At 43.8% G+C, this 23,375-nt stretch overlaps 1 protein-coding gene and 1 long non-coding RNA gene across 3 annotated transcripts; both read right to left on the bottom strand.

Moving 5' to 3' along the window:
- Positions 1-4,431: 4,431 nt before the first annotated feature.
- On the bottom strand, positions 4,432-6,547 carry LOC149972985 (uncharacterized). Its single transcript, XR_016490174.1, has 3 exons — positions 6,455-6,547; positions 6,274-6,354; positions 4,432-5,710 (listed from the first exon to the last, which is right to left on the bottom strand). It is a non-coding gene; the product is annotated as an uncharacterized LOC149972985 (long non-coding RNA).
- Positions 6,548-7,634: 1,087 nt separating this feature from the next.
- On the bottom strand, positions 7,635-19,127 carry LOC110499979 (protein FAM180A). 2 transcript variants are annotated; one of them, XM_021577065.3, is made up of 4 exons: positions 18,217-18,518; positions 13,045-13,188; positions 12,276-12,373; positions 7,635-8,547 (listed from the first exon to the last, which is right to left on the bottom strand). In XM_021577065.3, exons 1-4 carry the CDS (start codon positions 18,293-18,295, stop codon positions 8,200-8,202), a joined length of 669 nt encoding a protein of 222 aa, XP_021432740.3. In that variant the 5' UTR covers positions 18,296-18,518; the 3' UTR covers positions 7,635-8,199. The 2 variants fall into 2 exon arrangements, with proteins under 2 accessions (XP_021432740.3, XP_021432741.3); XM_021577066.3 differs by lacking the exon at positions 13,045-13,188 and having other exon boundaries at positions 18,217-19,127.
- Positions 19,128-23,375: the final 4,248 nt, after the last annotated feature.

Here is a 23,375-nt window from a genome sequence, read left to right as displayed (position 1 = left end):
TGGAAGTTTCTCCCATCTCCACAGTGTAACTCTGCAGCTCTGCCAGAGTGACCATCAGGTTCTTGGTCACCTCCCTGGCCAGGTGGCCAGCTCTAGGAAGAGTCTTGGTGGTTCAAAACTACTTTAATTTAAGAATGATAGAGGGCACTGCGTTGTTGATGGCCTTCAATGCTACGGAAATCTGTGCCTCGACGCAATCCTGTCTCGGAGCTCTAGCGACAATTCCTTCGACCTCATGGCTTGGTTTTTGCTCTGACATGCACTGTCAACTGTGGGACCTTTTATTGACAGTTGTGTGCCTTTCCAAATCATGTCCAATCACTTGAATTTACCCCAGGTGGACTCCAATCAAGTTGTAGAAACATCTCAAGGATGATCAATGGAGGCAGTACGCGCCTGAGCTTAATTTCGAGTCTCATAGCAACGGGTCTGAATACTTGTGTAAGTAAGGTATTTCTGTTTTTTATTATGGGGGTGTTCTGTGTAGATTGCTGAGGATTTTTATTTATTTAATCCATTTTAGAATAAGGCTGTAACATAACAACTTTTGGAAAAAGTCAAGGGGTCTGAATACTTTCCTAAGTCACTGTATCTGTCTCTCGCTCTCTTTCTGATTCAGAGGGTTTGGGTTAAGTGCAGAAAACTAATTTCAGTTGAAGGCATTCAGTTGTAGAGCTGACTAGGTATCCCCCTGTCTCTCTACCTGTATCTTCTCTCTCTCTCTCTACATGAATCCTCATGTGGACACATTGATCACCACGTCATATCCCTCCTACTGTGTGTGATGTATTCTCTAGGACACGAATGCTTCAACTCCTCAACCCAGAGCATCTGCAGAGTCCTTATGTGACTCAGTCAACACATCTGTTCCCCTGAAAAACACCATTACGAAGAAAGGAGGGGAAAGAGGGATTCACCAAGCCAAAAGCTTTTTACTTTCTACTTTGTGATCCAAGTAAACATACTTTCCCCGTTGTGGAATAAAGCCTGGGGTGTGTTAGGTCAAACAATATTTGTCAGATGGATAACACTTAAAACTCCCATAAGGCACCACTCCCATTAGGCACCACCACCCAGCGGTGACGACTAAGGGATGATCTAGGGAGGCTATGTTACATGTGTCTCTTACTGATGAGGTCATCAAGTGGAGAGTGTCATACCCCTAAGGTCCATCATACTGCAGGTGGACATTCCCCTGAAATACAAATGAGATGGCGTGTTGAAATGGAAGGATAAGCAGTTTGACTAAACGGCTCACAGGGTCAGGTTGGCTCTCCGAGGGCCACACGCGTCTTCACAGCTAGTTTCACACTGAACACACTCACACACATAATGGCCCTGCTGCCTCTGGTGACTGGCAGCTCAGGGGTGGGTTGGAGCACGTCTGAGGGGAACACACGCACAGACGAATGCGCGAATGCACGCAAGCAAGCACACAGGTACTGTATGTGCACACTGATGCACATGCACCTAATTTCACGGTTTACTCTGTGAGAAATAAACGCTTGAATTCCCCGTACGTCGAGGCCTAACACTGGGTTTCCTGTATGTGTTGACACAACAGCACGATGCACATTAAAACCATACAAAGATGGCTACAGAGAAAACAGAGCCTGCTGACCACAGATACTATAGTCACTTAAAGGGGCAATCTGCAGTTGCTACATCCATTTTTGGACTTATACAATAATGATTTATTAATGTATTGATTACCTCAATGTTCGTAAACAAAGTAATGTAAACAAACACTATATTGCCTCAAAACAAAGTAAAACTGTTATTTTTATATCATGGATGGTCAGTCCTTGCATCCATAGCTCTGTCTATGAATTTGAGAGTGGTTACATTTCTCCAGCCCAATCCCACAGCTAAATGTATTACTGAAACAGGGGCGGGGATTATGCTTTGTTATTGTTTCAACTGCGGATTACCCTTTTAATTATTAATTCTTAAATAAACAGAGAAAATGCTAGGATGGAAACCTGCCAAGGTGCTTTCCACCAGTCAGCACACCTCATGGAGCCAGTTGTTTACTCATTACTCACAGTTATCTCCTTACGTTTTCCAAGAAAATCACACAAGAGCTTCTCCTTGGACAACAACCAATAGAAAAATCAGTTGATAAGCGCCTCTATAAAGATGCCAAGCCACAAGGGGAGAGAAACCCGAGCCTGTGATGAACTGGCTGAATGGCAGATACATTTGCACAATGTCCAAAGTGAGAGAGTCTATTAAAAACAGATTGCTGTAACCACATAGCTAATACACTGAGTCTATTGTGGGGACTGGACAGTAAGGGGCAGTGTGGGCGCGTGATAAGGCTGTTGCTCCTTGGGCATTAACTGTTGGGTGTGTTCAGTAGAGATAAAAAATGTTGGTGTAGAAAGAAACGTGGAGGTAATTAGCCAAACTTGTCTAGAAGGCCAGCATCCCTGAGTCGCCTCTTCTCTGTTGACATTGAGACTGGTGTTTTGCGGGTACTATTTAATGATGAGGCCAGTTGAGGACTTTTAAGGTGTCTGTTTCTCAAACTAGACACTCTAATGTACTTCTCCTCTTGCTCAGTTGTGCACCGGGGCCTCCCACTCCTCTTTCTATTCTGGTTAGAGCCAGTTTGCACTGTTCTGTGAAAGGAGTAGTACACAGCGTTATACGAGATCTTCAGTTTCATGGCAATTTCTCGCATGGAATAGCCTTCATTTCTCAGAACAAGAATAGACTGACGAGTTTCAGAAGAAAGTGCTTTGTTTCTGGCCATTTTGAGCCTGTAATCGAACCCACAAAGGCTGATGCTCCAGATATTCAACTAGTCTAAAGAAGGCCAGTTTTATTGCTTCTTTAAACCAGCTGTGCTAACATAATTGCAAAAGGGTTTTTCTTATGATCAATTAGACTTTTTTTAAATTATAAACTTGGCTTAGCTAACACAACATGCCATTGGAACACAGGGGTGATGGTTGCTGATAATGGGCCTCTGTACGCCTATGTAGATATTCCATTCAAAATCAGCCATAAATAGTCATTTACAACATTAACAATGTCTACACTGTATTTCTGATCAATTAGATGTTACTTTAATGGACAAAAAAATAAACATAAAACATAAACAAGGACATTTCTAAGTGACCCCAAACTTTTGAATGGTAGTTTAAATGGGGAAGAAATATTATTAAATCACACACACACACACACACACACACACACACACACACACACACACACACACACACACACACACACACACACACACACACACACACACACACAAACACACAAACACACACACACAGGATGAGCATTTCCCCTTGGGAAGCCAGCACCTGTGGTAGGATTACACCAGGCCAAATTGAGTTGACGACCCTTGCAATGGGTTGTGTTGAAACAGGGCTTATTAGAACTCTCATGAGAACCTAGCAGCTCTACATAACACTACCAGAACTCTCATGAGAACTAAGCACCTCTACATAACAATACTAAATAAGAGCTGTAGAGGGGAGTAAGAGAGAACCACTTCATGCCTAAGCCTCATCACTTCCTCCCTGACAATGATCTCCCATCGCTTATCGACTGTGTCAGGGGCACTATGCACAACAAATCTATTTTGTGGGAACATGGAGCAGAATGCCAGAATTCCAAGAGCTGTGATAAATGTGGCCACTTCGGTTACTGAGGATTATGGGGTTTTTGGAGGAGAAGCCGTCACCAAGAACCACATCAAAGAGGGCAAGTGCTTGGCAAGAAGTAGATTGACAGTCTGCTGTGAGTTTTATCTATTCTTGGTGACATGATCCCAAGTAGTGGTAGTGTGTTAATTTAATTTCAGGCTGATCTCATGAGTTCATGCAGGCTGTTAAAGTATTGTTTGTTATGGGTTAGGCACTACCCTCCTCATACTGTGTAATTGGCTGTTGGATACACTGAGGTATCCCATTCCATGACTAACACATAGGAAACTAACACACACACAAGGACGTAAGCGCACACAATGTTGGCATCATCACCCCTCTCCCTTCTCACTGTCAAAGCCAGGCTCCCTAGCCATTATACATGCCATATCAGTCTGTCAAAACTCTATGGATGGACAGGGAAATATGTCAACCCTCCCTTCCACCTCCCTACTAAAACTGGGTGGGCCACATTTCTAAAATCCTACCTCACTATCAGCCCCTGGGGAGTAGGGATTCTAGATCTAGTGTTCTGTGGGCTGCCCACTTAACATGGCATGGACCCTAACCAGAGTTACAGGATTTGTACATTGCCATGGTCACTAGGTGGCATCATTATCTGGGCAATAGCCTCACACTGTGCATGGCTCTATAGCTCATAAATCAGAACATCTGAACCTAACATCTGGAGTCTCTGACTGCGTCTCTAAATCCCTCCCATTCTCTTCTCTACCGCCGCCATGTGTGACAATAAGTAATACAAATGTTTTATTTTAAAATCGCTTTTATCTATTACTCCCCTTTTTTTTCGGGCTCACAACAGGAACATATTCTTTCAATGGAGTTTCAAAAGGAGGAATTTGGTCCATATGGGCCGTGCTGAGGGGCTGCCAGTGGAATATTTTCCATGGTGGAGCCGGAGCATGGATCTGATGCATGGGATACAGGCGCTGGATTACTTCCTCCTCATAATAATAGGGGGGCAAGTCACACCACAAGGCTGCTAGAGGAATGAAGGTTGAGGATATACTCCACTGAGTCTGTAAAGGTTTAACGGCACGGCGGGATGCCAGATTGGGAATTTACCCTTCATCACTAGAGAAGGCATTGGTTTAATGGCACGGCGGGATGCCAGATTGGGAGTTTATTCTTAAACAAAGACACAAGGCATTGGTTTAATGGCACGGCGGGATGCCAGATTGGGATTTTACTCTTCATCACTAGAGAAGGCATTGGTTTAATAGCACGACAGGTTGCCAAATTGGGTATTTTATCCTTCATCACTAGAGAAGGCATTGGTTTAGTAGCCTACGTAGTCCCAGATCTGTTTGTGCATGACGATGTTTGGGATGACAATGAACATAGGAGCAACACAGAGCAAACAGATCTGGGACCAGGCTATTGGTTTAATATATGAGCAACACATGGAGATGTTTACGCCATCAGTCCACTTTGCCAGAATGGAGTGATCTGAAGTGAGAATATGGGTGACATCTCAACAACAACAAAAAAAGTTCTCCAGTTGATGAGAGTTAAAGGCAGCGGTGTTCATTCTCTCCAATTCAGCTGATATCAATAACACTTCATATCACCTCACAGGAGTTTGGAATCCCAACCAGGTTGGCTAGAAGACCACAACTCAACCGTGACCGAGCAGCCAAGGTTTGACCCAAGGTCTTTAAACAGAAAGGCTTCCCCATAAGGACTTTGATGAAAGGCGGATGTCGACCATCTCCTCTTCTTCCTCCTTGCAATTGTCAGGACATTGACTACTATGACACCTACGAGCAGCAGACCAGTCATTTAAGAGACTGTACAATGCCGCCACCTGGTGAGTAAAAACAAATCCAACCAATATCTTCTCTCTTTAATTTCAAGAATAGGGTCCTGACAGATAATGAAGCTGGAGAAGCGACGACTATAATGGAGATAGTCCAGGAGGATCTCACAGCTCTGAGGGGACGGAGGGGTCCTGTCTTTGGTACAGGTTCTTCTGAAGGAACTCCAGGATCCCCTCCATTTGGACCCTCCCCACAACATGATCACTGCAACAATACATCACAGTTTTACAGTAGGGTAAAAATACTCATGAAAAACAATACCTTTCAAAGACTTATAATGTCGTGTGTGTAATGTCTCGGGATACTATCGACTGGGTTCCTTGATCTAGCCTTACAGTAAGTAAGAGCAGATGAGAGATGCTCTGTAAAATCCCTCACTTTTTACCCTGTTCTTGGTGTAAAGCCTAAAGAAGGTGCTAGAGCGGAAGTGAGGAGAGTAGAAAGGTTTGATCAGGTGACCAGCCCCAGGGTAGGACACAGTTGTCAGCAGGTGACCGTTCCCTGCCCTCTCCAACATACTGTACTGTGCATCTGTGCATAGAGGTCAGAGGTCAGGTGATATCTGGGATAGGCCTTTTAGCGTGCCAACTTATACTGTAATCAATGTAGGTCTATGTATGCATTATCAGGTAGTGGCAGGTAGCCTAGTGGTTAAGAGTGTTGGGCCATTAACTGAAAGGTTGCTGGTTTGAATCCCTGAGGTGACTAGGTGAAAAATATATCTTGAGCAAGGCGCTTAACACTAATTGCTCCTGTACAGTACTTACATCCTGGACAGATTCCGCAGTGGCACAGTTCTGGTCAGCTTCTCCAATGACCATCAGTAATGGACACTTTAACCTCCTGACCTATGGGGTCAAAAAAGAGGTCCACACACATGTCAGTTCCTCACTGTACAAATACATACAGTATAGTGTGCATACAATGCAGTCTGAAAGATACCATCACCTCCACTTTGGGGTCACTTTCAGTGATAGGCTGGATCATGTCTCTTCGGATCAAATGGTTGTTCTCATCAAAGTACATCTTGTGCATATTTCTAGAGCTTTGAGCAAAATACAACTATAATTTCAGTGCATTCCAAATTTGGTCATTTACCATTGCTTTAGAATAGGTTAAAACACAAGGGACAATCTCAAAGGGAAAACATGACTGGCACTTATACACTCCATACATCTGGGCTGAATTATCAAAACATATGTTGGAAAATAGGCTTGTGTCTACAGAGCATCTGTAAAATGTTTTTTTTTACAGTATTACAGAGAGAAAAGAAACAGTCAACTATGTAGGGAGAGCTAACTGAAAATAATTCAGAATTCATACTGGAGCAGAGGCATATCTTATGTAATTTGGTGTGTGTGTGTGTGTGTGTGTGAGTCCTATTTCACTGCCAGACACTGGCCTGATGATCCACAGTAAGCCCATGGATTCTAAGCCCACATAAGAACCGCCGAAACGGATGTCCTCAGCAACTTCACACACGATACAGTACAATAACACAACTCGGTTGCTTTCCTATAGCAATTTGTTAAGTTGATTAACAAGTCAAAATACTGTACTTTAAAAAAATATCTTTGCATGAAGTATGACAAACATAAATAGTAACATCTGGCAAAACAACAAGTAGGAACACAAGCCCAAAAACATAGTTGTTCTTGCCTTTGTCCGTCCCCGTTTCATCACTGGCATAATGGCCGAACGCCTCCCATCCTCAGATCTCTGAAAGGAACGAAGGGTAATCTTATTTTTTTGGGAAAAACATTCTTCACCACAATCTGTAGTTTCTCATCAATGAGGGCTCTATTGGGCTCTACTCGGAGCATGGGGCTTGGACTCACCTCTGCCATTATGTGTGACCACCAGGAGAGCTTAACATCCTCCCTGCAGGCTAGAGCAGCTAAAATCCTCTACTTCCAAAATAAAAACAGGTTGGGACTGAGGCAAATCCCTCCTCACGGTTTTTGCAAATGTGAGTGAACATTCTATAGCCATATCCCTCATTTGTACATATTCATAACAAGGCCATATCAAAAGAGGACCATAGTGCTCTCCAAAAAGTCTTGTTGGTGCGTAAAACCTGTGAATCCAGATAATCCAAAAATATATAATGGGTCTGCAGTCAAAAAGATTTGGCATAAATATATGTTTTTACTGCATCAGGATAGGTTGGATCATAACATGGCCATAACCATGGTACAGTAAAAAATATTGATCATTATTTTATTATAATATCAATTACAGAGAAATAAGCTGAGCAAATTGATACCCCTGTCTTCATCCGAAGCTCCTTTTCGCCATAGGACTGTGCTGGGGAAAGATTATGTGATTGTGATAAACAGCTGAGAAGATTATGACAGAAGATTTGATAAAGACCTGTTATGAATCATGATGACAGAGTGACTGATAAAATATTTAAAATGTTTGTTTACATCTGAAGTCCTGGAACAAGGCGGAATCCAATAGATAGAACATGAACAAGATATAGTTCACATCCCTCCTTTTCCCACACCCTCCTTGCAATATGATTAGATCATAACATTTGATCATAACCAAACATATTACATTATCAGAACAGTCATTTTGATAATACAATACAACTCAATAGAAAACATCCTTCAAATGCTCTTGTTTTACAGTATAAAATAATCAGTATATTATATTATCTAAAATAATGTGTCCACATGTCCATAACACTAGTGCTGAGGTGTCCTGGGTGGGGGCGTCAGATCTTCTTGTATGGCCCTGAACAGCTGCAGCAGGGCGTCTCCCCACAGCGCCTTCTGGTGTTGGGAGGTGGTATGAACCAGAGTCTGGGCAGTGTACACCATAGTGAGCACTGTGCGCTCAAAGTCCTCCCTGCTCAGGGCACCTCTGCGCTGGGACAGGTGGGAGGTCAAACGTCTGATCTCGGATAGTCTCTTGGGCAGGACGTCTTCACAGATAACCTCCAGCTTTTGGACCGACCTCAGAGACGCCAGCTCCATGTCTGGGATCACGAAGGGCTTGTCCTCACCCTCGATCTGCAGGCCTGCCAGCAGGATCTAGAAGACAGGCACAGTTGTATCAGATTTCCCAACAGAGTCATGGTGAAACTCACCTCATAAAAACCAATGGTATAACTGGAATACAAGTCAAGCTCTTACCAGTAGGGGTCATACAATACATTACAAAATATGTTTGCTGCCTTATTCCTCTGTTGAATCGGACTAAACACTCAATAATTAAGACCTTAAAAATACGTTTCTGTTCCTTCCATAGATAGAGGGACAGTTTTCCTTGAGTAACCTGGCATGTATTCATGGATGCCAAAGGAAGCCAGGCTTCCCCCAAAAAAATGTCAAAGAAAAAAGTGTCATTTAAAAAAAATCTTTCATCTCGGTCTTTGAGAATTTTACTTCAGTTCGCAAGAGGCAGAATGTATCTCACCGGAGAAAGCATTAGAGTGAGTGAAACTGTGCCCCTTTCTCTCTGTATGTGTAGGCCATCTATCTGAGGATGTCTGGTCAAAAACTGTTTGGCATTTGGCCTCCCTTGAAAAAAATGATAAAATATTAGCCAATCAGTGTTGAGCTAAACTGTTAATGGTCTTGGCGCACCAAAAGAAAGTCTCAGGGGAAGCCAGTTTGGATTTGGCTTCACTCCTATCACATTGAGACCCAAACATCATTGACAAAAAACAACTCCAATTGTCACATTTCATTGTGTTGTTGTCCTCCGGTGGCTAGCTAGCTAGCTAAAATTACCCCTTTCATAAATGGACTTGTTTTACTTAATTCATCATACTGGAAAATTATTATAACCGCGATTCTGATCCAATGATAAATTCATACATTGTGCCCTTGACCTGAGAGGATGGAAGTTCAATATGTAGCTAGATGTAGAAGGCTAATGCTAACTAGCTAATAATGACCATGATAGGAAGTTAGGCTAGCGAGTAAGCATTTTAGCCAGGTAGCCTAGGACAACAAAAAATAAAAGCATGTACTGTATAGACCGTTTCGTCAACATGAAAGAGAGGATGATGGCATTGGCATTTCTCTACAAGTAGGGTGTCAATGTGTTTTTCTACGTGCATACACACACACACACACACACACACACACACACACACACAGAGCTTACTATGGAAGACCAGGGGGTTTGGTCAAGACATTTATACAGATTAGACACGGACAGAGTAGGATAAACTCGGTTTCAATGGTGTTTATTTAAATAATAAATCAAAAAGAAAAGGTCTCCCCTATGAGACCCTCTCCGGTATACCGTCTTCTGGGCTCCAGGTCTTGCTGTATCCTGTCGGGATCACAACTGCACTCACTCCTGTAACCATCCCCACCTATACAGGAGTCCTTTCTTCCCCCCATCCCCACCTATACAGGAGTCCTTTCTTCCCCCCATCCTCACCTATACAGGAGTCCTTTCTTCCCCCCCCCATCCCCACCTATACAGGAGTCCTTTCTTCCCCCCATCCCCACCTATACAGGAGTCCTTTCTTCCCCCCATCCCCAACTATACAGGAGTCCTTTCTTCCCCCCATCCCCACCTATACAGGAGTCCTTTCTTCCCCCCATCCCCAACTATACAGGAGTCCTTTCTTCCCCCCATCCCCACCTATACAGGAGTCATTTCTTCCCGCCATCCCCAACTATACAGGAGTCCTTTCTTCCCCCCATCCCCAACTATACAGGAGTCCTTTCTTCCCCCCATCCCCAACTATACAGGAGTCCTTTCTTCCCCCACTCTCCCTGTATGCTGCTCTTCTGGCAGCTGTATGGGCCTTGCACAGCTGGTGAGCAATCAGCCTTTGATTACTCACCAACTCCCAATCAGACCCAATTAATCCTGTCCAGAGAACTCGTCGAGACCTGACACGTCCAGCAGATGGAGCCATCGCCTCGTGATGTATACACCGACTGTCACCAGGCCTTGACGAGTCTCCCCCTGGTGGCTGACTTGCTGTACGCCACATTACGTTGATTGGACTAGATTGTTTTTGGTGTATTTTAGTTGTCACTGTATTAGACTAAGCATACAGTAGGTGATTTGATGATGTTGAAATGTTGAAGATGATGGTTCTGGAATAGTGGAGGCAGCTCCTGTTTTCTTTGTGACTTGCAGTAACTCTCCGTGGTTCTAAATCAATAGTTGTTAAGTAGTCTGAAAATTTCGGAAACAACTTGCTTGACGATGCTGTAGTTCATGTAACTGTTGGTTACATTCAATATGCTTTGTGGACTTCCCCGGACAGATGTTGCTCTCCGGTTTTGTGATGAAACAAATGTGTGGTTGAATTTATTCTGCCACTGTGTCTTCTTATTGACTCGGCCTTAGGCCTATATATCACGGTGGCAAGGCATATGAACTAACAGGTCATAGAGCAGACAAATAAATTCTCACAACACAGGTTGTAATATGGCTTTTTTTCCTGGCTTGGTTTCCCCAGTGATTTTATCCACACACTGCTACTGATGACGACTGCTGACTGAGGCTTCAGTTTCCCTTTCCCAGTGGGTCAAAACTACGTTCCTGCTCCAACCATGACTCTCGTTGCCCAAGTTCAACTGTATGAAATTCAGAAAGTTTGAACCCATGAGTTCAAACTTTCTGTTCACTTTGCCTACAGCACCTCTGCCTCGGCCCTTCCCACCTCCGACCTCCATTTCCCTGCAGCACGATGAGCGGTGGTATCCACAAGATTCACATCAAACAGGAAATGTTTCAGCTCTTCAATTTGTAGGAGAAGAGGAGTCAAACATTCAATACATCTAACTTTCACTTCTCTCTCTCTGAATGGAACTCTGAGGAGATACACACACCTACACACATAGGCCCACTGCTGAAGACAAGAGCACTCCAACTTTGCTTACTCCAAACGCACTTCTTGGTTTCCGTTGTTTGCTCAGCGATGTTCTGAGTTCTGTCATAACAAACAGTAGAAATGTAGCCTCTTCCCATACTGTAATGCCCAATTCCAAATCAACCCTTAGACCCTATGCACTCTCAGATCTCCATAAGTGCAGGGTCTAGGGGTCGATTTAAGATTTGAGATTTGAAACTGACAAGGACTGATATAAGAGTTTGCTACAGTATGGAGAAAGGGGCCCCTATGCGACCCACAACTCACTTAAGTAACTAACAGAGTTTCTGAAAGTTAAGAATTCTTCCCAAAAGCACAAGAGATGAGCTTTCAGGTATTTTTGACTTGTTATGCCTAAGATATTTTATTTAGAAGCAATGGTGAATATAAAAGCTTGAGTGGCATTGATTCTGATGCAACATGTTTTGCTGCTACCCCACAAGATTCACAAAGATTCAATAACCTATGACCTCTGTGTCCATGTTTTCCACTCAAATATCAGAGCGGTGGATGGTTGAGCAGTATATGTCCAGACATAATGTTTGCTTCTTGGGCTCCAACATACCAGCTGTAATATGTGTGGATGAATCTGGGTTGTGCCCACAGTGGATATGGTCTGGCTCAACAACGAGAAGAAGCAGGGGCCTCTGGGATATGGAATTCAATGTCAGAACAATATTAAGTATTAAAGACGAAATGATCTGAGAGGAGGGTCTCTGGATGATCCATTGTGGGTCGGAGAGAAGAGCCAGACTGTTACAGACTGAGAGCCTGTAATAAAACTTTACATTTGTGGAAGATTTAACTTTATCTGACAACAATCTTCTTGTTTCCAAGTAACATTCACAATGAATTAAATCCCCTTTATGCTCATTAATGTAATTTAAGCAGAGATGGCTATTGTCGACTCACCTCAAACAGCAGGTTAACATCTTCCACAGAGTTCTGGAAGGTGGGGTTGACCAATGAGTGTGTGCCACGCTTCACTCTAAAGGCTGATGGGTAAAGGGCTGAAGAGAAAGGGGAGAGAAAGTGAGAAGAGGAGAGATAGTATTTTGAGTAGTTGAATGACTCATTAAACCAATAGCAAACCAAAAGAAGTCCTGAAATACAATAGATCCAGAATTTCCCGTTGAGCGGGTGAATATGGTTGCCGTTGTTGTGACCAGGAGGTCAGTCAAACACAACACATGTTGCAGTATTTACGCAGTGGCATACAGTATACAATATAGTCAAATACATTGACACAGTGGCTATAGGTCATGTAAAATCCTACACTTACTGCACACTGTAAACATGTCTACGTAGGTTAAACTATCGAGCCCCAGGTTTGTGGGAGACAGCTAGGGGGTAAACTGCAGCAGATGTCCCTATGTGAAACTGGGTGAAAACCTTTTAACCTCTGACACCGGTAATCGCTGGTATGTCCCACGTTATAGATGCCCCCTCTTTTCAAAGAGCCAGGTGTGTCTATAGGGCATAGGCTATAGGGTAGGGCGGTCAGATTTCAAAGTGTCAGGGCATATGTGCCGCAGCAGGCCTGAGAGTTCAGGAGCTGTGGTCTGCTCCTTATAAAAACCCTCTCTCTCAGCATTCAGAACCGCAGATTAAGGCAGCTCTGTCATTTATAAGGGGAGCTAACCAGGAGCAGAAGCAGAGAAACACCTGGGCACAAGCTTACCAACTGGGTTCCAACCTTGGTCCCTTGCATACCACAAGACTGCTGAGCTAAAGGCAGCTCCTGAGCTAAATGCAGCTAAGGCAGGTATTCTGATCTCAGATGAGACCATTCGCTGAGCCACCTCCTTCACACCTATTCTTTGACCTGTAAGGGAGATGTGGTAGTTATTATATCTACAAAGGACTCGTCTAATCTCTCAAAAATGACCTAAGCCTGATTAACATTAAGTGAGATAATGGGACTAATGGGCTTCTTTTCACAGGGTTCCCTCTGTATTACTCTGAGCAGCTTCTGAACAGTGAGGGGATGATTTGAGGCAGGAGTCACAGTAGTGACATGATAATACCCTTCACCAGTTTGAGAGACAGCTGCAGTACATAGAGACATTCTTGTGGTCAAGTATTTGACCGCAACAGAAAAATATGACACGTTGAGAAATGTTGTTAACATAACCTAGAGATGACCCAGCCCAACCCAAATAAAGTCTGGTGCAACAGCATCTCTCCCTCAATACCTTATTTGCTTTTTTTTCCATTACATCCCTGAATACCTGGCTGGAACTCCGACTGTGTGTTGAAAGTACAGGGCCATGTGCTTTTGGGTTGAAGGGTCAGGTACAGACAGACAAGGTCCAAATAAGAAGCTTGATTGGAAGTCGGAGCATGTATGAAATGGACACAAACAGACCATCGATCATGCAGTGCTTCAGTCTGTCTGAGGAATGCCTGGGCCCTGGACAGAACAGAAAGGTCATGGTAGGAACACAGCGTGGCTAGGGGTAAAATAAGTTGTCCTCTCAACAGTTCAGAGTTAAATGCAGTTGTAACTTAGCTTTATGAAACACAGCACACGGGGCTACTGTTTATCTATACCTCACACCATAGCTTACTCATTCTCTCATAGATACAACACCTGTCAGAGAGTGACATTCTTTCCGAGCTTGGTCAGTTCCCTACTACTGTAGAATGTGCTCTTGTTACTAATCTAAGCCAGATATCCAATCACTGTACAGTAATCTGCTGTTTGAGCCAAGATAAATATAGGCTCACTGAGCTTAATGAGGATCATAGTTTAAACATTGGCCCTCTCAATGGAAACTGATCAGGAATCAGCTACTGGTCAACTGACACCCAGCACAATTCCACTGTTCTCCGACTGTACTCCATATGGATTCTGATCCAAGATCAGGTCTTGCTATTCCCAGCCCCCCTCCACTGTACTCCTCACCGTCCGGCCACCAAGGCCTCACACTCTCGATGGGACAACACTTGCCATATTCTCCCCATTCAGAAACAGGGTTAAATAATCAGCGTTGGAATGTATAAGCATACAGAACACACCCATAGGGACAACTACTTTTATTGGCACAGAGCCAGTGTGAACAGTGAGGTTATGAGGTCTATGAAGGTTCGTTTCCATGCTTCATTTTCCATGAATCGTTTGATGTTAATGTTGATGCTGTACCACTGTGGAGATATTAGCTCCAAAATGGCTGCTCCAACCAGCCAGCAATTTGTATGGGTTTTACCAGTAGTTGCACAGGTGCCATATATACAGCAGCTGCGAGGAATGCCAGACACTGCCGTCATAATTTTCACCTAGATTTGGGCTGATATGTGCTACTGTGCATCCAAGTGAGATACTCATCCAGTATGTACTGGAAAGCCTAAGCCCCAATGTTGACTTTCATCCAGGAGCACATCCTTTCCTGATGCCTTCCAGTGTGTATCTATAAGTGGAGGTAGGTGGAGCTGGAATTCCACACACAGATGATGAGTTGAGTCCACTGTGTTAAGCTCGAGTCAGAAGTGAAGAACAGGAGGGAACCTTCTTTTCACCTCAGCAGAACAACAGCAACACAAAGAAACATCTACGTGCAATGCCCATGTGATGTGTAACCTTGCCTGAGACCTGAAGACTTGTGTAATGCCTAGGCTTTAGCTCAGCGGGCCAACACAGTCATCTGATACACAGTAGCCTCGGTTTCCAAATCTAGCCGATCACATATGGAATAAGTGGTTGCTGGTTTAAAGTAGATGATCCCACCTCTGAAAGCAGATCTCAGTTTTCAAAGCTCTGAGCTAGAAGAAACCAATCATCGCTCATGCTTCTCGGCCCACTGTAGCGCTAGACTAAATAATCAGTGTTTGCTAGGACACTGTCCCCTGTGTCCTCACAAACAAGCAGGGAACTTGTAATCTCCCTCTAAGCACATGCAATGAGCCAGAGGAAAACACAAAGCCATTCATTACAAACAGTGCTAAATGGTCCTGGCTGGAATTGTGTCGTGACTAGAGAAAAGCAGGCAAACCAGAGGTCACTGTCCTCCAGGTTTACAGTAATGGTTATTTGGATTAAAGTCAGAGCCAAAACCAAAGTCAGGAACATTTGACATACTACAACTGATGAATGATGTTTGCTTAACCAGTTTACATATTTGCATTGTGATGTCTAAACTGATATTTTCCACAGAATGCACACACTCTGGTATGTGTCCTAATTAGAACATTCCCAGTGGGCCGAAGACCTGAGAGCTCCAAATATGGGACAAGATATGTCTCAATGTTGAAGGGATAACAATACGTCAAGTCAGACATGCAGATGTTCTTCCAAGCTGCTGCAGTCAAAACAGCTGGGGAAGAATTTGGCAGCAGTCAGAGGGACACAGTGGGCCAGAGACAGTCACATGGGCTACACTTACAGTTTGTCCCCAATTCTAAATCACTGTCTGTCCCCTCTATCAAATCCTAAATATTCAGACGTGATCTTTAGAAGTGACCTGACGTTCAATAGCCATACAGTAGATAAGCTTAGTACTACTAGTAATATTTTCCTAAAGGATACTGAGACACATGACTGATTGACAGACCAGTTTCCCCTCTGGGATTAATAAAGTTTGTGTTATTTTATCTGATCATGTCAGACTCGTATCCACACAGTCACATCATGTACAGTCGTGGCCAAATGTTTTGAGAATGACACAGATATTCATTTGTCTGCTGCCTCAGTTTGTATGATGACAATTTGCATATACTCCAGAATGTTATGAAGAGTGATCAGATGAAGTCCCTCTTTGCCATGCAAATGAACTAAATCCCCCCAAAAACATGTCCACTGCATTTCAGCCCTGCCACAAAAGGACCAGCTGACATCATGTTAGTGATTCTTTCGTTAACACAGGTGTGAGTGTTGACAAGGACAAGGCTGGAGATCACTCTGTCATGCTGATTGAATTTGAATAACAGACTGGAAGCTTCAAAAGGAGGGTGGTGCTTGGAATCATTGTTCTTCCTCTGTCAGCCATGGTTACCTGCAAGGAAACACATGCCGTCATCATTGCTTTGCACAAAAAGGGCTTCACAGGCAAGGATATTGCTGCCAGGAAGATTGCACCTAAATCAACCATTTATCGGATCATAAAGAACTTCAAGGAGAGCGGTTCAATTGTTGTGACGAAGGCTTCAGGGCGCCCAAGAAAGTCCAGCAGGCGCCAGGACCATCTCCTAAAGTTGATTCAGCTGTGGGATCGGGGCACCACCAGTACAGAGTTTGCTCAGGAATGGCAGCAGGCAGGTGTGAGTGCATCTGCACACACAGTGGAGGATGGCCTGGTGTCAAGAAGGGCAGCAAAGAAGCCACTTCTCTCCAGGAAAAAGTTCAGAGACAGACTGATATTCTGCAAAAGGTACAGGGATTGGACTGCTGAGGACTGGGGTAAAGTTATTTTCTCTGATGAATCCCCTTTCCGATTGTTTGGGGCATCCAGAAAAAGCTTGTCCGGAGAAGACAAGGTGAGCGCTACCATCAGTCCTGTGTCATGCCAACAGTAAAGCATCCTGAGACCATTCATGTGTGGGGTTGCTTCTCAGCCAAGGGAGTGGGCTCACTCACAATTTTGCCTAAGAACACACCCATGAATAAAGAATGGTACCAACACATCCTCCAATAGGAACTTCTCCCAACCATCCAGGAACAGTTTGATGACGAACAATGCCTTTTCCAGCATGATGGAGCACCTTGCCATAAGGCAAAAGTGATAAGTAAGTGGCTCGGGGAACAAAACATCAGTATTTTGGGTCCATGGCCAGGAAACTCCCCAGACCTTAATCCCATTGAGAACTTGTGGTCAAGCCTCAAGAGGCGGGTGGACAAACAAAAACCCACAAATTCTGACAAACTTCAAGCATTGAATATGCAAGAATGGGCTGCCATCAGTCAGGATGTGGCCCAGAAGTTAATTGACAGCATGCCAGGGTCAGATCGCAGAGGTCTTGAAAAATAAGGGTCAACACTGCAAATAATGACTCTTGCGTCAACTTCATGTAATTGTCAATAAAATACTTGACACTTATAAAATGCTTGTAATTATACTTCAGTATTCCATAGTAACATTTGACAAAAATATCTAAAGACACTGAAGCAGCAAACTTTGTGAAAACATATATTTGTGTCATTCTCAAAACTTTTGGCCAAGACTGTATATGACTGGATCTCATCTGCCTGCAAAGACCTGAGCTAAGTTGCGTTTCCTGAAGCAAGTTCAACATCATGTGACTGATTCAGTGATTTACATGTAAATCCACCCTCCTCATTCCTTAATTCGGAGGGACCTATTTTCGGCAGTCAACATTTCCAAGGAACCAAACATTGACGTGTGTGGGAGGGAGGGAAAATGTATGAATGTGGATCCAAATGTTTGGACCCAACTACAAAGAGGCACTTGAAGTTGTTTTTCTCTGTCGAAAGATATTCAGAAAATAGCATTTCTCTCCTTCTCATCAACACAATCACATACATACAGGAGCCTAACACCCACAGCCCTGCCAAAGCAATCAAAACATTTGTCTTTTCTTCAAAAAAACATTAAATCTCATAAAAGTCTGCAAACGCATCAGAAAAAAGTCTACATAAAAAAATGTAGCCTACTTAACTCCACATAAATAATCTATTTGGCAGCAAAACGTTCAGTTATGATAACGCACAACGATACTTAATACATAACCATAGTTAATTTTTTCCTTTGATTCCTAAATGCAGTTCATTACTTCTTATTGCGACTAGCTCTGAGTACGTCTACACAACAACCATTAACTTTCTATGAACGTGTCTATGTAGACCCCTCAAACTGACCTGAAGTCAGTCGAAGCTCTGTGAGGTACTCAGGTGTCCTACCTTTCCTCCAGTGTTGAGCAGCAGCCAGGAACAGCTGGCAGTAGAACACAGTGATGAGTAGACCCCACTGATGCATCATGCTGACTCTCGGCCCAGCACACACACACACTGACACTGCCCTGTCGTCTGTCTGTCTCAATGGGATCTGAATGTGGATCAGTCACCAGCTAATCACAGCAGCCAGCCAGGCCCCAGCTGGAGAGAGCTGTGTACCAACAACCATCAGGAGAATGAGGTAAGAACGCTGACTGGAGCACTGCTAAACCACTTCACATGCAACTGCTTCATCCTTTCCTTTGTCTGTCTGTTTCTCTCTCTCCTCCCCTACCCTATCTCTGCCTCCCCCCTCTCTCTCTGTCTGTGACTGAGTGCTGAGTTCTCTCGGGCCAGGCTGTCTGGGCTGTCATCTGGAAGTCATCAAGACCCAGGGAATGGCTGCTCTGTTAGTGGCTGGCCTGCCGCTCACCGTGCTACTGGCTGAGGCAGAGCTGACACCAGACTGGCTGCAGCTGGTCTACAACCTGTAAAACCTGTCCAGTATCATCATCATCATCATCATTGTTGTAGTCACCGTCGTTTCCAATATGGTTTCCATCAGCATTAGCATAATGGTCATCATAGTCATATCGTAACCTCGTCCCCAGGCTTATTGCTACCTCACACAGAGACAAAGATGGTGGCTGAGACAATCACTACTGTGAGGAATACCACGTCTCCATCATCATCATGCTCGGTCTTAGAATCCACCTGCATTCCACATATTGTATACACAGTAAGTCTCTGACAGCTTCATCACAGACAAGACTAAAACACCAATATCTGCCCACTTCAAATACATCCACTCCACATACAATAGACTACAGTGCAGTATAGCATTTCAGGGTTCTCTTCGTCTCTCCATTGTCCTCAGTGAACAGTTTCTGTTCTCTGTGTAGTCAGTCACATGATGTCAGTTACAACAACATTCAGAACTCTCGCTACCAGGGCCAAGGAGCATAGTGGTTTGCTCAGGAATCCAGGGGCTTTGCTTTGGTTGGCCTGTCCTCTGAGATGAAGGCAGGGAATAAAGGAAAATAACTGGAAAAAACAAGCGATTTCAGAAATGAGTCTGCTATTATTAAATAGAATTACACCATTCTACCTCAGCTTACTGACTGTTTTTGCAGTATGTATTTCAGAGCTCAACCAATATCTGCTATATCAGTACTCTACTGCTGAGAACTAATGGTGTATTCATAAATGATCGTTTGGGTTAAACGGTTTGTTTTACAATTACTGCTTCTATATTATCAGCTCATGATCATAAAAAATATGACTGATGACTGATATGAAATCTAAATGAAAATCTAAAATTGCCAGCGATTTTAATTACCCACTTCACATCACTATTGCCACCACCTTGATAAGGTAACTTCAAACATTTCACTGATATATCAGGCAATGCTGGAGGGCATGATCAATTAAGAGCCCTCTGACTTTCAAGTTATTTGCTTTACGAACACAATATGTTGAATTGAAACGTTCTCCTCTAAAACCAGATGGGCACCTGAGGTATTCTGCCCTTCCGTGTCTCACTGAAGGAACAGTATATTCCAATAAAGCATGATGAGAGAAGGTGATGATATTCCCAGTGAACAAGTTAACACCTGTCTGTCTCTCAGTACATTACGCAATCAACTCAGAAGGTAATAACAGATGATATTCTGAGTCTGAGAAAACAATGTCCAGTAGGTAAAGAAAACTTCACCAGAGCCTGTCTCTCGTCTCCTTACTGGAAGGGTCATGGTAGAGAGGAACTCCAGTCTTTTTGTTGAAAAAAAAGAAGGGTCACGGTAGAGAGGAACTCCAGTCTTTTTGTTAAAAAAAATAAACGAGGTCCACAGGAGCTCCTGGATACATGAGCAGGAAAAAGTCCCAGCCCTAATCATTTCTACTGACGTGTAGTTCTCCATTTACCAGCAGGGGGCAGGCTAAGAACACACATTCTTCTTCCATCACTCCAGCACCCCATCAGACTGATGCCGTTTTCAAACTATTTTGGTGATGCTGTGTGAATTTGAGAATGAATTCTATTAAGATAAATGCTCACAATATGAATGCACTTGAGAGAGATGTAAGGGTTGTTTGGGTTCAGGTCCAGGTGGGGACCCTTGAGAAATCGCTCAAGTGCTTAATTGCCCAAGTCGTGCTGTAAAGCTTGGTAATACATAAAATATGCAAATGAATAGGAGGCCATTAGAAGTCTGTAAAAGCCTCAATAGTCAAATTACCTTTAGACAAGAGAAGCGCAGCTGCAATCCCTATAGGAGAACTACAAAAGAAAAGCATTTTAATTTATACACTTCAGACTCGAAATGTCCCATGACTGTAATTACCAGCAATCAGGATGGGGCAGAATATACAGAATCGTTATTTGAGCTGTAGCAAAAGGTTTAATGGAAAATATAAATTCTTGGCAGGGTCAGCACCAGTGCCTATCTGATACGTCTTCCACCACACAATTCCGAGTCATCCGATATCAAGAATTCATTGAATTTCCCTAAAAACATCCAACATAAGAGACCCATTATGAATAGACAAAACATTACTGTAGAAACATATCCTAAACCCTGTCAGGAGGATATTAGTTCAGAGCTAAATTGTCTGGACACAGACAGCGGCTCAGCTGCGTGATCCATCTCCACTGTGTCTTAACTGCAAATGGAGCTGATGTCTCCTGGCCTTCTCCCATGACAGCTCCTCTTATTATGGTTGGCCAGAGGGCACACACACCATCCAGGCTCTCTTAGAGAGATTCCACTGCTGCTGCTGTTGATTATGCCTCTCCCCAAGACCAGCGGAGCCTGCAGAACTAACCAGCCGATTCACAACACCCAACACCAGCCTCATTACTCAGACATAGAGACAATTACAATGCAATAATGACTCATTATGGACATCATGCTTCGTAATTGCTCTGCAATTAATGACCACCGGTGGCGAAGTTCCCTGAAATGCTCTTTGGGTTTTTCTGTTGCACTACCACTTTTTGACCAGTCCAGCATTTCAATAACGAGAAGGAAACACTTAATTGGTGTCTGAAACTTCACCAGAAGGCAGTATTTGCTCCTTCACTTTGTGACAGCATTGTTTCAGTCATTAGTGTTAGTCATTGCAGTTCCCGTTGCAGGTACTGTATACTGAAGCTTGTCTCTGTATTGATGTCAGTGTCTCTGTGCTGAGACATTATTGCATGTCTTGGCTGAATTCCTCAGAGCTGCAGGTTGTTGTTGGTGTGTCGTGGGCAGTGACACATTCGCCCTGGACAACAGCTTTTCCTGTGACTTTCCTGTGGAAAGTGAGAGGTGTTGATGATGGTGACACGCTGAGACCTTCCTGCCTTGTTACATGTGGGCAGAGGGATTATTTCTGACACAATGATTAGGGAGGTACACAGGCATCTCAGGTCATGCTATAGCAATTACCAATTATAGCACAGTATTAGTAATGAATACAATGAAGGCATGTTTGCTGACTAGAGAGCCATCACCACCACTATCTCCTGCCCTCATCACCGTCTCCAGGGACAACGCTGTCACCTGCAGAATGGCAGAGGGGAGTGTCACCGGACCAGTCTGTGAGTGACGGGTGCATGGTGATGGCGACATTGCCTGGTGATGCGACTCTGATTGACGGAAGGATTGGGAAGGGTAATTCTGGTCGCTACGCCCACGGGCTGCACACACAAGCAGGCTAATGTTGAGAGAAATGTATCTGCTGTTGAAATAGTTGGGGATGACTCAACATGGGGACAATAGCTGGTAGAAATTGTACCAACTTGAAAGGACAAAACATTATATTTATCTACACAACCTGTAGTTTCTTGATGGTAAAGACGAGATAACATACGTAATTGAGGTCCTATTGTCCAGTCCATGCCACAACCCATCAAGCCAAAACTACCAACCGCTTCCACCTGATCTATGTCAGTCTCTCCAACCCCTCTAATAATAATAATAATAGATGTATTTTATCAGTAGAGGTTGCTGAGGGGAGGACGGCTCATAATAATGGCTGGAACGACACAAACGGAATGGTATTTGATACCACTCCACTGATTCTGCTCCAGCCATTACCACAAGCCCGTCCTCCCCAATTAAGGAGCCACCAACCTCCTGTGTATTTAATATAAAGCTTTTCATACAGAATCTCAAACAAATTCAGGGAGCTGGCAGTTGATGGGAGATGGTTTACCACAGCTAGATCATGATGCAGTTCAGTAAAGGAGTAACTCGAGTAGAGGTGGCGTTGATGGTACAGCCAGGGAGGGAGAAACAGTCGGGAGCTCTTTATCAGGCACCTATGTATCTGAAGCTCACAGCTACTCCTCCTCTGTAGGTGCGCTGGAACATCCACCACCGAATATGTAGCCCCGACCTGGGTGATGCTTCGGCAGCACAAGTGCCCGAGAGACCACCACACCTCGGCTATAATCACCAAGTGTCTCCTACGAGGTGAGCCTCTGCAATCCCCTCACACCACAGTCCACATCCTTCCAGAAACTGAGGCAGGTGGAATAAAAATCTGGTTCTGTGTTGATCAGGTGTTGATGCATCATTCCTATTAGATTCGCTAATGCTAGCCAAGCAAAGTAAACAGACTTCCAAGCTAGCTAGCTAATCCTAGCCAAGCCAAGTAAACAGACTTCCCAACTAGCGAGCTAATGCTAGCCAAGCCAAGTAAACAGACTTCCCAACTAGCTAGTTAATGCTAGCCAAGCCAAGTAAACAGACTTCCCAACTAGCTAGTTAATGCTAGCCAAGCCAAGTAAACAGACTTCCCAACTAGCTAGTTAATGCTAGCAAAGCAAAGTAAACAGACAGTCCTGCAACTCCATAGGCCACCACCAGATATTTTTTCTGAACAGGTTAACAAAAAATTGTTTCAAAATGCAACAAAAAACACTTAATAATACAAATATACAATATTGAGAGAGCTCTCTGCCTAGGCTTCCTCCTGGTGCCATGGCAACAAAAACATCCCAACTTTGTATGCTGTTTGTACTCCACAGAAGAGTCTGCCTTGAGCTTAGGAGCGGATGGCAGGATGAAAGCAGGGGAGAGAGAGAGAAAGAAAGAAAGAACAAAAGAGAGAGAGAGAGAGAGAGAGAGAGAGAGAGA

The sequence above is a fragment of the Oncorhynchus mykiss genome, chromosome 21 (genome assembly GCF_057628025.1).
Source record: "Oncorhynchus mykiss isolate SJ-2025 chromosome 21, ASM5762802v1, whole genome shotgun sequence".
NCBI classification, from domain to species: Eukaryota; Metazoa; Chordata; class Actinopteri; order Salmoniformes; family Salmonidae; genus Oncorhynchus; species Oncorhynchus mykiss.
Note: the sequence above shows the minus strand (reverse complement) of the source record. Positions and strands in the feature narration are given on the sequence as shown.

Bases quoted from the DNA above. Each gene is read 5' to 3' on its own strand.
- LOC110499979 (XM_021577065.3), bottom strand. From the start codon at position 18,295: ATGATGCATCAGTGGGGTCTACTCATCACTGTGTTCTACTGCCAGCTG. The intron at 13,189-18,216 runs GTAGGACACCTG...TCTCCCTTACAG, and splicing joins TGCTCAACACTGGAGGAAAG to GTCAAAGAATAGGTGTGAAG. The intron at 12,374-13,044 runs GTAAGCTTGTGC...CTTTCTCTTCAG, and splicing joins CCAAGGTTGGAACCCAGTTG to CCCTTTACCCATCAGCCTTT.